This window comes from Cariama cristata, unplaced genomic scaffold, assembly GCF_000690535.1.
Source record: "Cariama cristata isolate BGI_N322 unplaced genomic scaffold, ASM69053v1 scaffold16277, whole genome shotgun sequence".
Taxonomy (NCBI): Eukaryota; Metazoa; Chordata; class Aves; order Cariamiformes; family Cariamidae; genus Cariama; species Cariama cristata.
This window is the reverse complement of record NW_009627273.1, coordinates 4,509-20,524: the sequence shown is the minus strand read 5'-3', so window position 1 is coordinate 20,524 and position 16,016 is coordinate 4,509. Positions and strand designations below refer to the sequence as shown.

General features: G+C 36.1%; 1 protein-coding gene across 1 annotated transcript in view; it reads left to right on the top strand.

The window, feature by feature from the left end:
* Positions 1-1,429: 1,429 nt before the first annotated feature.
* ARHGAP5 (Rho GTPase activating protein 5) overlaps positions 1,430-16,016 on the top strand; it is a gene marked incomplete at its 3' end in the record, with an annotated part of 16,007 nt that continues 1,420 nt past the window's right edge. The window contains exon 1 of the mRNA XM_009704388.1: positions 1,430-5,207. Coding sequence (XP_009702690.1) covers positions 1,485-5,207 — 3,723 coding nt within the window. The remainder of the gene's footprint in view (positions 5,208-16,016) is intronic.

Here is a 16,016-nt window from a genome sequence, read left to right as displayed (position 1 = left end):
TTAGGCACTGGAATGGGCTCCCCAGGGAGGTGGTGGGCTTACCATCCCTGGGAGGTGTTCAAAAAACGTTTAGATGTGACCCTTCAAGACATGGTTTAGTGGGCATGGTGGCATTGGGTATACGGTTGGACTTGATGATCTTTGAGGTCTCTTCCGACCATAATGATTCTATGATTCTATGTTTAAAAGTATTGGACTCAGTATTGGCTCCTGAAGTACAGTGTTAGTTCCTGGCCCTCAACTAGATTTCACGCCACTGATCACAACCTGCTGGGCCTAGTCATTCAACCACAAAATTTTTTATGTTTTCCTCATCATGTAATTATTTCTAAAACAGTAAATATCTTTCCATTTGCAGTATGTATGTAAGCAAAGTCGTCTGATTAATAACTGACAGTTACTGGTAGTTGTTATACTTGGCGACAGCTTCAGTAGGCCACTGGAACCTTGTAATAATTCGTGGAAGTTTGAGTGTAGATACAGTAGTTTTTGTTTACAGCTATTAAAAGTGTTTTGTGTTCTTTTTTTTTTTCCTAGAGACAGAGCAATGATACTACATTGTAATCTTCAAATCTCAGACATTAGTCTGATTTTGATGTACCTAGTATCTGTATGACAATATTTTTATTTTTCTGTAGAATTCAGGTTAGAAACTTCTTCTTAAAAGGAGTTTACTGTTAGTATACAAATAAAGTAGTTTACTTCTACAGTTAGATAGCAGCCGAACCACATTGCCAACTCCCTGGTTTTACAGCTCCTTATTTTGAAAGTTTCTTTACTGACCTAAACCTAAACCTACAAATGCACATAAAATTAGTGTTCTTCATGCAGGTAAGCGTGCTATTTAGTGGAATTACGAGCATGAATAGAAGTATGTATATGTGAATATGAAGTTAAGTTTAGAGTTTTTGTGTTGCATTTATTGTACTGGAAAACACTTTCTAGTGCCTTGTACCCATAAACTATGAAGGAAAACAGTAATTTAATTTGGGATTTTGGATGTAGTTGTTTTTTTGTGGGTTTGTTTTTTTTTTTAGAAGTGTGCTGGTGACCTATTAAAATCAGTGATGAACTGTTACTAAATTGTGCCTAAAAACTGTTTATTTTTAAATTTATAATATAAATAGCATTAACATGAATGACTTATGAGTTTAAGATCTCATTTAAAGTAGTTGTAAAATTTTCATATACATAGAAAACAATTTCAAGGTGAGCAAGCAAAAGTGCTTTTAAAAATCTCTCTCTTATGAATATTGGAAAGAAATGCCTGCAATCTTTAAATTTTTTTTTCCTCATTGTTTTCTTTAGGAAGATGATCCTCCTCATCCTGGTTATCTGAGGTTCTCTAAATGACAAGCTGAAGCAGGAACAACTGAGAGCTATTTCTGGAACCCTGGATATACAATTTAAATTTGTGGAAACCTTTCCAGAATGAAAACCACATACAGTTACCTTGGTAATTGCAAAAGGATGAGAGGAAAGTTATGATGGCAAAAAACAAAGAGCCACGCCCCCCATCTTATGCTGTTAGTGTTGTTGGACTGTCTGGAACTGAAAAGGATAAAGGTAATTGTGGAGTTGGAAAGTCATGTTTGTGCAATAGATTCGTTCGTTCAAAAGCAGATGAATATTATCCTGAGCATACCTCTGTGCTTAGCACAATTGACTTTGGAGGAAGAGTTGTTAACAATGATCACTTTTTGTACTGGGGTGACGTAACACAAAGCGGTGAGGATGGAATTGAGTGCAGAATTCATGTAATTGAACAGACTGAGTTCATTGATGATCAGACTTTCTTGCCTCATCGGAGTACGAATTTACAACCATATATAAAGCGTGCAGCTGCCTCCAAACTGCAGTCAGCAGAAAAACTAATGTACATTTGCACAGATCAGCTGGGCTTGGAGCAAGACTTTGAGCAAAAACAAATGCCTGAAGGGAAATTAAACATAGATGGGTTTTTATTGTGCATTGACGTAAGCCAAGGATGCAATAGGAAGTTTGATGATCAACTTAAATTTGTGAATAATCTCTATATCCAGCTGTCAAAATCTAAAAAACCCATAATAATAGCAGCAACGAAGTGTGATGAATGTGTGGATCATTATCTGCGAGAGGTTCAGGCCTTTGCTTCAAATAAGAAGAACCTTGTGGTAGTGGAAACATCAGCAAGATTCAATGTCAATGTTGAAACATGTTTTACTGCACTGGTACAAATGATGGATAAAACTCGTGGTAAACCTAAAATAATCCCCTATCTGGATGCCTATAAAACTCAAAGACAGCTAGTTGTTACAGCAACAGATAAGTTTGAAAAACTTGTCCAAACTGTGAGAGACTATCATGCAACTTGGAAAACTGTTAGTAATAAACTGAAAAACCACCCTGATTATGAGGAGTACATAAATTTGGAAGGAACAAAAAAGGCCAAAAATACATTTTCAAAACACATAGAGCAGCTTAAACAGGAACATATTAGAAAAAGAAAAGAAGAATATATTAATGCATTGCCAAGAGCTCTTAATACTCTTCTGTCAAATCTTGATGAGATTGAGCACATGAGTTGGTCAGAAGCCTTGAAGTTAATGGAGAAAAGGCCTGACTTCCAGTCCTGTTTTGTAGTGCTTGAAAAAACACCCTGGGATGAAACTGACCATATAGATAAAGTAAATGACAGAAGGATTCCATTTGACCTTCTCACTACCCTAGAGGCAGAAAAAGTTTATCAAAACCATGTGCAGCATCTTATATCTGAAAAAAGGAGGGTTGAAATGAAGGAGAAATTCAAAAAAACTCTTGAGAAAATCCAGTTCATTTCACCCGGACAGCCATGGGAGGAAGTTATATGTTTTGTGATGGAGGACGAAGCATTCAAATACATCACTGATGCAGATAGTAAGGAAGTGTATGGTAGGCATCAGAGGGAGATCGTTGAAAAAGCCAAAGAAGAGTTTCAGGAAATGCTTTTTGAACATTCAGAGCTGTTTTATGACCTGGATCTTAATGCAACGCCAAGTTCAGATAAAATGAGTGAAATTCATGCAGTTCTGAGTGAAGAACCTAGATACAAAGCTTTACAGAAACTTGCACCTGATAGAGAATCTCTTCTGCTTAAACACATAGGATTTGTTTACCACCCAACTAAAGAAACTTGTCTTAGTGGCCAAAATTGCACGGACATTAAAGTAGAGCAGTTACTTGCCAATAGTCTTCTGCAACTGGACCATGGTCGCTCAAATTTATACCATGATAGTGCCAACATTGATAAAGTCAATCTTTTCATTTTGGGCAAAGATGGCCTTGCACAAGAATTGGCAAATGAAATTCGGACGCAATCCACTGATGATGAATATGCATTAGATGGAAAAATATATGAACTCGATCTTAGGCCAGTTGATGCAAAATCCCCATACCTGTTGACTCAATTGTGGACCTCAACCTTCAAACCACACGGTTGTTTCTGTGTGTTTAACTCTATTGAATCACTGAATTTTATTGGGGAGTGCATTGCAAAAATAAGGGCTGAAGCATCTCAGATAAGGAGAGACAAGTATATGGCTAATCTTCCATTTACATTAATACTGGCTAACCAGAGGGACAGTGTGAGCAAGAATCTACCTATTCTGAGACATCAGGGACAGCAATTGGCCAATAAATTACAATGTCCTTTTGTAGACGTGCCTGCTGGTACATATCCACGCAAATTTAATGAGACCCAAATAAAACAAGCTCTGAGGGGAGTGCTGGAAGCAGTTAAACACAATTTTGATGTTGTAAGTCCAGTTCCCACCATTAAAGATCTGTCGGAAGCTGACTTAAGAATCGTCATGTGTGCCATGTGTGGCGATCCGTTTAGTGTGGATCTTATTCTTTCACCCTTCCTTGACTCTCATTCCTGTAGTGCTGCTCAGGCTGGCCAGAATAATTCTTTGATGCTTGATAAAATAATAGGTGAGAAGAGGAGACGAATACAGATAACTATATTATCATATCATTCTTCAATTGGTGTAAGGAAAGATGAACTTGTTCATGGCTATATACTGGTCTATTCTGCGAAGCGGAAGGCATCCATGGGTATGCTTCGGGCATTTCTTTCTGAAGTTCAGGATACGATTCCTGTCCAGTTAGTGGCTGTGACTGATAGCCAGGCGGACTTCTTTGAGAATGAAGCAATCAAGGAACTCATGACTGAAGGAGAACACATAGCAACAGAGATTACTGCTAAGTTTACAGCTTTATATTCATTATCCCAATATCATCGTCAAACGGAGGTTTTCACATTGTTCTTCAGTGAGGTATTAGAGAAGAAGAACATGATTGAAAGTTCTTATATGTCAGACAGCACAAGGGAAACAACGCATACAAGTGAAGATGTTTTTCCGAGATCTCCCAGAGGAAGTTCCCTTGACTATAATTATCCAGACTCAGAGGATGATACTGAAGGACCACCACCTTACAGTCCAATTGGTGATGATGTAAGGTTACTCCCAGCACCTAGTGACCGTTCAAAATATCGATTGGATTTGGAAGGAAATGAGTATCCTATTCACAGTACGCCACTCAATTGTCATGACCATGAACGCAACCATAAAGTGCCTCCTCCGATAAAACCGAAACCACTTGTTCCAAGAACAAATGTGAAAAAACTGGATCCTAACCTCCTGAAAACAATTGAGGCAGGTATCGGCAAAAACCCCAGGAAACAACCTTCTCGAGTGCCTGCGGCACCACCAGAAGATGTAGACCAATCTGACAACTATGCTGAACCTATTGACACTATTTTCAAACATAAAGGGTTTGCAGATGATATCTACGCGGTTCCAGATGATAGTCAGAATCGTATTATCAAAGTTCGAAACTCAATTGTTATAAATACCCAAGGTGAGGAAGAAAATGGGTTTTCTGATAGAATATCCAAAAGCCACGGGGAAAGGCGGCCTTCAAAATACAAATATAAATCTAAGACTCTGTTCAGCAAAGCTAAGTCTTACTATAGGAGAACACATTCAGATGCAAGTGATGATGAGGCTTTCACCACGTCTAAAACTAAAAGAAAAGGAAGACATCGTGGAAGTGAAGAAGACCCACTTCTTTCACCTGTTGAAACATGGAAGGGTGGCATAGATAACCCTGCTATTACATCGGATCAAGAATTGGATGATAAAAAAATGAAAAAGAAAACCCACAAAGGAAAAGAAGATAAGAAGGTAAGTCAGTTGATTTAAATTTTATTTCTAACTTCTGTTGCATTGTAAGAAGAGAAAAGTTGAAATATGCGAGAGTTGCATCCTATTTGGAAACAGGTGCTTTAAAATTTTGATGTAGTATTGTTTGATTTTTGTCCAAGTTTCTACTGAACTTGCTCAGAACTAGCAAACCTGGGGGGATGAGATGGTTTGTCTGCCTAATCAGCTGTTCAATAAGTTTCAGTTCTTTTCACCTCTGTATGTACATGTGTATTCTCTCTTCCATATGAGTAAGCGAAGGCAGAATTTGGTCCACAGATCCTTTTTTATTAATCATAACTTTTTTTTTTTTTTTAAAAAAAACCCTGCTTTATGAGTTCTTGAGTAGAACTGGCTCTTTCAGTTCTGACAGACAGGATGAAGTTTAGGGCTGGTGAATGAAATTAATTCTCAGTTGTTTACCTGGAACTCGAAAACGAGGGTGCTAAAAGGAAACTTGATATAGTGGTTTTACTGACTACTGCATTTCCTAGTGTGGGAAAGCAAGTAATCAAGTTGAAAGCTGTGCTACCTGTACAATTCTCTATTCAAACAAAATAAAGGGAACAAAATGCCGGCCTCATTTGTGTTTCTAAATAATAATAATGTGACTTTCTACTTGAAAAATGTCTGTGTTTTATTTTGGTCTTGGTGCTTGATAGTTACTTATATTTTGACTTACTGTTTTAAAAATTATTATATCAAGGTAGTATTGTGTAGGTTCTGGAGGTATACTCTTTGTAGTTTAGATTTTTAATTTTAGGCTAGCAGTCATTGTCTTGCATATAGATTTTGTTTAACATTAAATCAGGAGTGTTCCTTGGTCAGTTAGATATTTTCTTTCTTGTCTCAAAATAAGTCAACCTTTTTAATACTGTCTTTTGTAGCATTTTAAAAATGTCCCTTTTAGCTTAAATCTGACAGTACTTGAATAGCATTTAGAAATAAGTTTTGTTCAAGCAGAGCATAGTTAAATTTTAATAATGGATTAAATTCTTAATTGCACTTCCTATTATGCAGCTGTGATTTGAATTACACATGACTGATTTAAAGGGCACTACGTTTTCTTAAGACTTACTCATAAGCATAGGTAATGATGTCTTGTGGGTATAAAATCATATGGTTAAAAATACTTTGAAGTTATTCTTTTTGCAAAACTGAAATGTTTTTAAAACCAAGAATTTATATACTTTTGATTGAAATAATTTTACATAGAAGTTGAAATGTAGTATTCATAATCGTCCTACTGTCTCAGCTGTGTTGAGTTGACAGAAAGTTCCTCTGAGTTGTGTATTTATGTTTCAACTGTGTAGACCTAGTATAGTGGGGGTCTTCTATTCCTGACATTGTATCAGGAAGCCCCCTGATATCTTTACCAAAGCCTCCACTTTTCGCTTTGGCCTGTTGAGAGGCAACCTGAGTTGTAAGTTTCAGGCTGTCCTAAATTTTTGTAGTGGTTAAGTCTCTTGAAGAATACAAGAGTTATTACAAGTTTCTTTAATGTAGCTCTTGGGTTTGTTGTTGGTTTTGGGGTTTTTTTTGTTTATTTGTTTGTTTTCTCTCTCTTGGTTGTGTTTTTTTTTTTTTTTTGGACTTACAGGTTGTGGTCCAGGGCTGATCCTTTGAAATTAGTCAGAGAAAACTTTTAATAGTAGAAATACAAATTATTGTAATGATGGAGAAAGCAAATTTAACTTGATAGCTGAAAAGTTTGCTAGCATTCAAGATATCTAAGAACGTTGGTACTTCGTGCTTTTGATAAGTAGTGACTTCTATGTGTGTTGACTTGCATTACATTGAAGTGAGGGTAGTTCCAGTTCATGTGATGAGTCATTCTACTTTGTAATATACTCCTTTGTTTTTTTTAACTGTTGATTTTTTTTATTAGTTTTGGCACTTATTCACCATGTTTTCCTGTGTTGTTTTAGATGAGCAGCTAGCCCTCTTTACTTAGAAAAACTCAAAAATTATTCAAATGAAGTTTTCCTTGTTGAGTGTTATTTAGGCCATGTGAGGGATGCTAGTACACCACGATTTAAAGATTACTTGCTGGTTTTTTTGGGAATTTTGACCCCTTTAATGTGAAAGGGATAAATAAAACTTTTTTACTCCTTTGTGAATACTTCTTAAATTACTGATACTTTTTCTAAATTGTTCAGTTATATGTAAAGGGAACATAAGATACACGTGTAACTGTTCTTGCTATAATTACAGTGGTTCTGAAATACAGAAATCTTATTAACAAAATGAATTCGGAAAAACTCACTGTCTGTCAAAGATTACAACTTGATCTTTTTTTTTAAAATTATTATTTTTTAAAATCAGCTTTGTAGTATGCCATTGCTTTTTAACACCCAAATAGGATGTAACATTCTTGATACTCCTTTCATCTTTGTTGGTTTGAGATGTAGTATTTCTGGGTCAGTTTCTTGTATGGTATTGCAGAAAGCTCCTATGTACAGTCATTTGTGGGTTTTGCACTTCAGTTTTCAGTTATGCAAAGCAGATTTCATCAAGAAACAGAATTGGCCTATGCAGATTTTTACGTTCAGAATTTTTTTAAAAATCAGGTTGGGGGGTGTTAGGTTTTTGGGGTTTTTTGGATTTGGCCTTTTTTCCTTCATTTAGAATCATAGAACAGTTTGATTGGTAGGGACCTTAAAGATCATCTCGTTCCAACCCCCTGCCATGGGCAGGGACACCTTCCACTAGACCAGGTTACTCAAAGCCCCATCCATCCTGGCCTTGAACACTTACAGGGAGGGGGCATCTACAGCTTCTCTGGGCAACCTGTTCCAGTGCCTCACCACGCTCATGGTGAGGAATTGCTTCCTAATACCTAATCTAAATCTTCCCTCTTCCAGTTTAAAGCCATTGCCCCTTGTCCTGTCACTTACATGCCCTTGTAAGAAGTCCCTTCCCAGCTTTCTTGCAGTACTGGAAGCCTGCTGTAAGGTCTCCTGGGAGCCTTCTCTTCTCCAGGCTAAACAACCCCAACTCTTTCAGCCTGTCTTCATAGGAGAGGTGCTCCAGCCCTCGGATCATCTTCGTGGCCTCCTCTGGACTCACTCCAACAGGTCCTTGTCCTTGTGTTGGGGTCCCCAGAGCTGAAGGCAGTACTGCAGCGGGGGCGTCTCATGAGAGCAGAGTAGAGTAGAGAGGGAGAATCACCTCTCTCAACAATTTGTGACAATTACTTCAAAGTTAAACACAATGAAAGTTTCTTAAGGTGGTATCTACTTTCCTCTTGGAAGTTCTGCAAAATATTTTTAAGGCAGGCCCAGAATAAGAAAACATTTAAAGATAATGTGTTTCATGAAAAAGATACCACTTTGCTGAAGGATGCTCATTCTGTCCTGATGCTTTCAGACCCGAGTCTCCCAGCTTTAAGATGAAATCATAGAAATCATGGAAAGATGAAACCATGGGCACTAGGACAGATACAGGGAGGCAGATGATGAGTGTAGAGTGATCGTAGGATTGAGGTAAAAAATTGAAGGGAGGAAGGTGAGAGCTGGATGGGTAGGAAGGAGGAAGGGAGTTTTGCAAACAATAAAATAGGAAAAACAACAGTTCCTTTTTACATCCCTGAAATTTAACAGCTATAGTTTGACTGATCTGCTAACACATATGTACCAAACTTTTTAAAAATCTATCGTGAGCACATGTTAGTGAAGTCAGAAGTAAATAGTCAGAATTATGTTACTTGTTGCTTTTCAGAAGCATAAATTAATATGTTTTACTGTGGAAAGTATAGCAGTGACAAATCTGCGGTGAGCAGGTAACGTTATGTGCAAGGTCCTCTAACATTGCTTACTGCCAAAGGAAATTAAACAATTTAAAACTGAGACCAGTTAAGTAAATGTGCTTTGATCTGAATTATTTGCTGTTTGTTGTTGTCCGTAACACCACGTTTGTGTTCTCGAATCTTGTTTCTGTACACTAGTAGTCAGAACTGGAAGAACTATCCTTGAGCTCTGTTTTCAATTGTCACAGAAATAATTCCTCTGAAAACTTTCATCCCCTCATTCTCACTATTCTGTAAAATTCCTCTGGAACTTTTATTTCCTCTGTATTGGTGAGGAATCTTCTTGCAATTTCCAGTTTTCACCTTTCCTTGTGGTAACCATTCTTCTGAAATGTTTTTTTCCTTTTGTGACATCTGTCACCTCCAGACAGGTGAAGAGAGTATGGCTACTTCTTGACCTGAGTTTTAGAAGATTAAAAAAGGTTTTGTAATTCCCTCTGGACTTACATTTTTGAATGAGGATGGCTGAAACTGTGTATAGTATTGCAAAGAATGTCATAGCAGCACATCATATAATGTTAATGTTTGATCTGTACTAGAAATTACTACTTGACACAATTGTGTAATTGCACCCAACTTTTTCTTAGCTGCAGCTATTGTCACTTTCAGAACCTTTGGCCTATTCTTGTACTTTGTAATTCCAGCTAATGACTTCCTACCGTATAGTACATGCACATTATAATACATACACATAGTACACGTACGTTGTAGTGTATGCTACATGCACGTTCCACTGCATGGTTTTCCCATTAGTCTGACTTTCTCCTTTTTGTTGTTGAATATCATCCTGTTTCTGTTACTGCAGTTGTCGCAGTAGTTTTCTATATGCCACCATCAAATGCTTTACTAAAGTCCAGATAGGTAAAATCAACTAATCATTGTAGTTTATTTGGCTCTGGAAAAGAATACGTATTTTTAGTGGAGAAGATTGAATCAATCTAGTGTACTCTTAACTTGTGATACACCCACCTTTACCCTATTTTATGTTATTACCATGTTCCTAAATGTTCTGAAAAGTTAATAGCACATAATCTAGTGTACTCTTAACTTGTGATACACCTACCTTTACCGTATTTTATGTTATTACCATGTTCCTAAACGTTCTGAAAAGTTAATAGCACATGCAAGCCATACAATAAATAAGTGGACTGTTAACTTTTTCTAGTAGGGAAGTATATGAAGAAAAGTGGAGAGAAGGAGAAAAAAGAAAGTAGACTGGTTTCAGAGTTATAGGACTTTTTAGCCAAGTTGGTGTGAAGTTGCATGCGCACACTGTTCTTGAAAACTTTTAAGTGTGTGTTGTGTGCCAATATTTGTTATGCTGTGCTGTTTCCCCCCACCCCCCCCCAGAACAAAGTATATCTCAGATTAAATGCATTTTCCAGAGTGAATTCTCCCCAATGTCAACATGCTTTCTATATTTGATTATTTGTTTCCTTACCACTGTTCACAAACTTGGAGGAACTAAGCACCGAGTACAATGTTCTTACGCAACTTTGCCTCAGCTGTTTCTGCTTTGCCAAGTTAGTCCTCTCCGGCTGAGGTGTGTGCTCATTCATCTATATGTCTTTCTCAAAAATTGCAAATGGGAAATACAAGGAGATGCTTATCTCAATTAGAATCTTTAACACTGTGCTACTAAGGTCTAGTATAGAACATTATTGTGTGTTGGTACACACCAGTCTCTTTAAAACCATCAGCCTTGCAGGCCATATAGTAAATTAATTTTGTCTTTAGTTTAACTTGAGTGTGGAGATACGGAGCAACAGAGAGAAAATGCAGAAAATTTCACGACACGAAAGGGCAGTGAGTGCTCTTGGAGGATAAGGATCTTGCTGGAGGAAGCCTTCTTGCATCTCAGGCAGGAGAAACCTCTGTGTGTGTGCAATAACCCTAAAGCTGCAACTGTCATGCAGTTTATGCATTGGTATAAGGGCCAACCCACAGTGCTCCGTGGCTTTTACCATGTTCTTCTCATGTGTAAACAAGCTTGATAGAAACTATTTTAAAATTATTTATTTATCTTATTATTACTACATTAAATAATTGCAAGTTATTTTTGACCCTTGTCTTAATTTAGTAGTTCCCTGTACAGCAGGAAGCCTGCCTCATCTGGAAATCTGTAGCTATTCCATATAGTTACAATTAATAACCTTATTATTTATTTTTACTGTGGAATTGATGAGTATTAAAAATTTACCCATCTAATTTACAGTTGTTATTTTTGTGAATACTTTGAGATATCTTGAGTATCTAATTTAGGCTGTGGTTTTTTTTCCCCTCTTATAAAGTATATTTGTTTTAGTTTTTATCTTCCCCAGCATATTTAGAACAGCAGATATCCTGAATAAATTTCTGCAAAGGCAGAGCCTCATCTTGAAATAAATTGTGCAGGCTTCTTGCCTTGTTATGGAAGAATTATTTGGTTAATACATTTGTAAAAGTAGGAATAAGTTTAGTATGAATATCTTTCATTTTTTTATGTGGAAGAAATTATTTGAAGTACTTCTGAAAACAAATCCTAACTACAGAAGTCTTGTAAAAAATATAGTAAATTAACTGATCAGTGATAATTCTTTGACATGCTTTTGTTGAAAGTTATTAATCTGAAAAAGTTTCACTGTTTTGTTCTTTTACCAATAGTCAATAGCTTTATTATTCTGGTTTTTTTTGGGTTTTGTGGGTTTTTTTTGTGGTGACTGGAGTTTCCAGCTGTGTTGTTAAATTAAATCTGCAAAACAGCGCTTTAAAACATTATGCCTTGCAACCCTGATTGCAAACAATATTTGCAGCTTCCAAAGAAGATTGTGAGTTACATTCTTTCTGTTTTCTTTTATACAACATGATTGTAAGATGCTTTTTCCTTGAAATTAATCTGAAAACTTGTCACAGTGTTTCAGCAAGAAAAATCCACTAGCACCTAAGATGAATTCTCACATATTTTACTATGACTTCTTTTAGAACACAATATAAATAGTACCGGTTTGACATCTATTTTTCTATGCTTAAACTTGTTTGCTGTCATTATAATTTCAAAACTATGAAATTTTATGTTGTAACTATTACTGAAGTAGTGTCAGGAACTGTATAGCCCATGTGTGTTGATCTCAGTTTTGAAAACAGTATGGTAAACGTGTGAGAAATTGGAGATGAATTTACATTTTTATTTGGCTGTTCTTGTGTAAAATCAATGGTTGATTTAGCAAAGTACTATCTACTTCAGACTGGAATGTGCAGTGAATTTTTTTTTTTTTTCTCTTCAGGAGTATAGGAAGTATCAAAATCTGTACTTTCAGGTTACATCTGATCTAATTTAACACTCTTAAAGTGCCTATTTGGAGCCATATGCCTTCTTGAGCCTTTGTAGTTTAAAACTTAGTGTAATAAACTGGAACTCTGGAAATGGCAGAACGCATGAGGGGAAGAAAGAGAGAACATATTAGGGACCATTGTGTGCATTATTCATATGTCATATAGTTTCTGAACAGCTAGCCATGAATTAGAGATTACAAATACTTTATTAAACGTATAAAATGAATGCTGTTCATGGTACGTGGTTTTATGAAGTATTTTAATAGCCCTGAAAATATTGACTTTGCCCTCCATGACACTAGGGCTGACTGCAAACAAAGCAGGCAGAAAATTTCTTTTGTATTAAAAGTAGAAGTCAAGTATGGGAGGTAGAGAATTTCCTCTTTGATATATATGGTGGTAGTTCTGCTGGGGTGGAGGTGAGAGGGGAAAAAAGAAGGGGTGCCCATCTTGAACAGAGAGGACTTGCTAGAGTAAGCAGCCCATCCATAAAGAGGTTTGATAGGTAGGTTTGGGCAGTTTTTTAGTTCTCCAAGTTAATTTTAGAAGATTGTATTTAAGTGCATTGTACTCTCAAGACTCACAGCTGGCTGAAGTACCAGCCTAGTTTCTCTCTAGAAGATGAGTGCTGCTTAGCTGGTTCTCTGGTACTTACAGTCAAGAGGGTTAATCTTGAGTATACTTTAAATCTACATTTTTATGGTTTTATACTTTTTATAATATTTCTAGTTTTGAAATCAAGAATTGGATATTGTGCCATGCTAGAATACATGTTTTCATGTTTACCTTGTCTTCTATTAAGAGGACTGCAGCTAATCTTTTGCAACACACGTTTCAGTGATTAAACTACTGTAATTAAAGCAATATTGTAGGTAAATGCTCTTGGTATCGGCAAGGCAAGTTTCGGATTTTCAGAGTTAAAATGCTTCTCTGCCAGAATGTACAAGGATCAGCTGGAGGTTTAGCATTAAGCTCTGTTAGGGTATGAAGAGCTGTTGTCTTTGGCAAGAAGCAAGTGGTGAAACCTGTGACAGAAAGCTCAACATTAGTGCACTAATCAATTATTAAAAAAAACCAAACAAATTTACATGAAAACTAAGGATTTCAGCTTTATGAAGTTTGGCTTGTGTTTTAATCACTAACATGAAACGGTATGTGAAACAGTGAGCTTTTTGCTAGGATTAACTAACGAAACTTTTGTGATGGTTCTTGTCTTCTCTAACTTGGTGCCTACTAGTTCTTTTTTATTATGATGAAGAAGCAGCATACAAAATTGTCTTTGTGCCTGGATTGTTGCTCACTTGCTCACTGTATGCAGTATTAGCTGACGGCCATATTGTGGGGACTAGGTGTATTGGGCAGAACTGTTGAACTAAAAATACCTATGGCAAAATCATAATCTTTCCACCAAAATCTAGGAATTTAGAAATGATTCACCTCTTTCAGGTGCTATTTAACTAAATGAATAATTTAATGTTTAACAGTGAAAATACCTATGGCAAAATCATAATCTCTCCACCAAAATCTAGGAATTTAGAAGTGATTCACCTCTTTCAGGTGCTGTTTAACTAAATGAATAAATTAATGTTTAACAGTTTTTTAGTTTAAATATTGTTTCATTAGAGAACTTTTAAAAGTTAATTTTACACAGAGAAATTTATGATAGTCATTATCTTGACAGGCAGATTTGAAAGTTCTATAGTGTGACTGATGGATCAGAAAAACTGCTATTTTCTCGGAGTGGGGAACAGGGATTTAAAAAAAGCTTTCACTTAAGGCTTGTTTTTGTTAGAAATAAGACCTGTATTTTTTTCTGAAGTCAGTTGATCTTTAGACAGAGGTCAGGTCTTTTGCACAGTAACATGCCTTTTCACTCAGAACAAGTTCTCCGCTTAAGAAGTCTAAACATGCAACTTAAGGGAAGCATGGAAGTCTCAAATCAGGAAATAACATGGTAGTTTTTTAATACCTTAAAAGTTTTGTCATGAATTTGCAGAAGTATTTTTTTGTGAAGGTCATGTAGAAGGTGTTATTTGCAGGAAGACTGGATTTGCGCTATCATTGGAGAGTTTACTCATTCGCATGCCCCAAAAGAACTGGAAGTCATGAGAGAGATATTTTAATAAATATTGGACAGGAGAGAGACAAAGTATGTAATGATACATAATGGGAAATAGCTGATAAAGTCATTATTGTAACTTTGTCTGCCTTGTGAAATCCTAATTTCATGTTTATGGAATAGCCCTGTAACCTTTATATCTTTTCCTACTCTACTTTTAGATTGGTTTAAAAAGGACTTCAAGGTCTTTTTTCTTTTCTTTTTCTTTTTTCTTCTTTATTCTGCCTTAAATTCTTTAGACAAATTCTCACTTCCCAAATTGGAGATTAAACTGATTGTTTCAGGTAGACAATTCATCTAAGAAATCTTTCTGCTTTTTTGGGTGTATAATGTCATACTTTATATCTCAGTCTCGTACAACCATTCTTCTAAATGCAGGACAACTATTAGAAAAAAACATTCTTTATTCCAACTTTGCAGACATATTTGATATTTCATACTGTGTCCAGGTATTCTACACAGATAATACTATTCATTAGTATTATAATAGTCATAAAAATTCTGTAAAATCCTAGTTTATTATTCCATTAACTAGATTGCTTTCCACTCACACTAACAAAAGTTGTTTATATTTAATTATGTTATGCTAATATTAAGTCTTAATGAGACACACACACATAGTCGACTTCTATCTACTGGGTCTGAAATACACAGTCTGAGTGTTGCTCCATTTATTCTAAGATGGTGGGGATGTGCAGTGAACACCTTGGAAAAAAAATAATTTCAATTTATTTTTGCTTTTTTCATTGCATTAATATATGTATTTCTCAAATGATCTTTCATTCAACATTTGACAACTATGTTTTCACTGATTTTTACATGTTCTTTACCTTCAGTTTGGCCCGTTCAGGTGCTGCTCATCTGAACTGGGTGTGGTCTAAATAAATGTGATTTTGCCACTAAAGAGAAAATGGCTAATGAACTAGATTGAGTCCTGGGGACTTCAAAGCAGGGGGCTGTCGCATTGAGAAGGAAGGAAGAAAAAGCTGTTTCTAATCTGAAGGCACGTACTGGTGGAACCATCGATATCTTATCCAAGATAAATAAAAGTTATGCAAAGAGCTGATAGTTGAAAAGAATGCTTTCAGATATTGTCTGCTTTAGCCATGAAAGCTTATCCCCAAGTTTTATCCTAAGCTTTTTTCCCTAAACTTTTTATTAAATTTTCAGTTAACGTAAAACTTGGGGAGAAATGAATTACTGGAGAGCAAATTCTTCCTAACACTTTGAAGACCTCTCCAGTAAATGTTCCTTCCTTCTAAATTACAAGTGCCGAACCTTTTATGGAAATCCCACATTTGAAAGATAAGCCTAATTTTTTGTTAGCCTCTGTTACTGTCGTTAGTCATGGGTAGTCTGCTGCAGATTTCAAGAAGCACAAGCTGTCTTAGAGAGACAGATCAAAATTATTACTTGTTTAATTAGGTTATTGAAAGGCTTTGAATAACGGATTTTTTCTTTTATTTTTTTTTATCAAGCGTTGGAGAAGTTCCACAGGCGCTGTAGGGTGATGGTTGGAGAAATGTTCTTTAGGCTGTAGTTTCCACTCCCC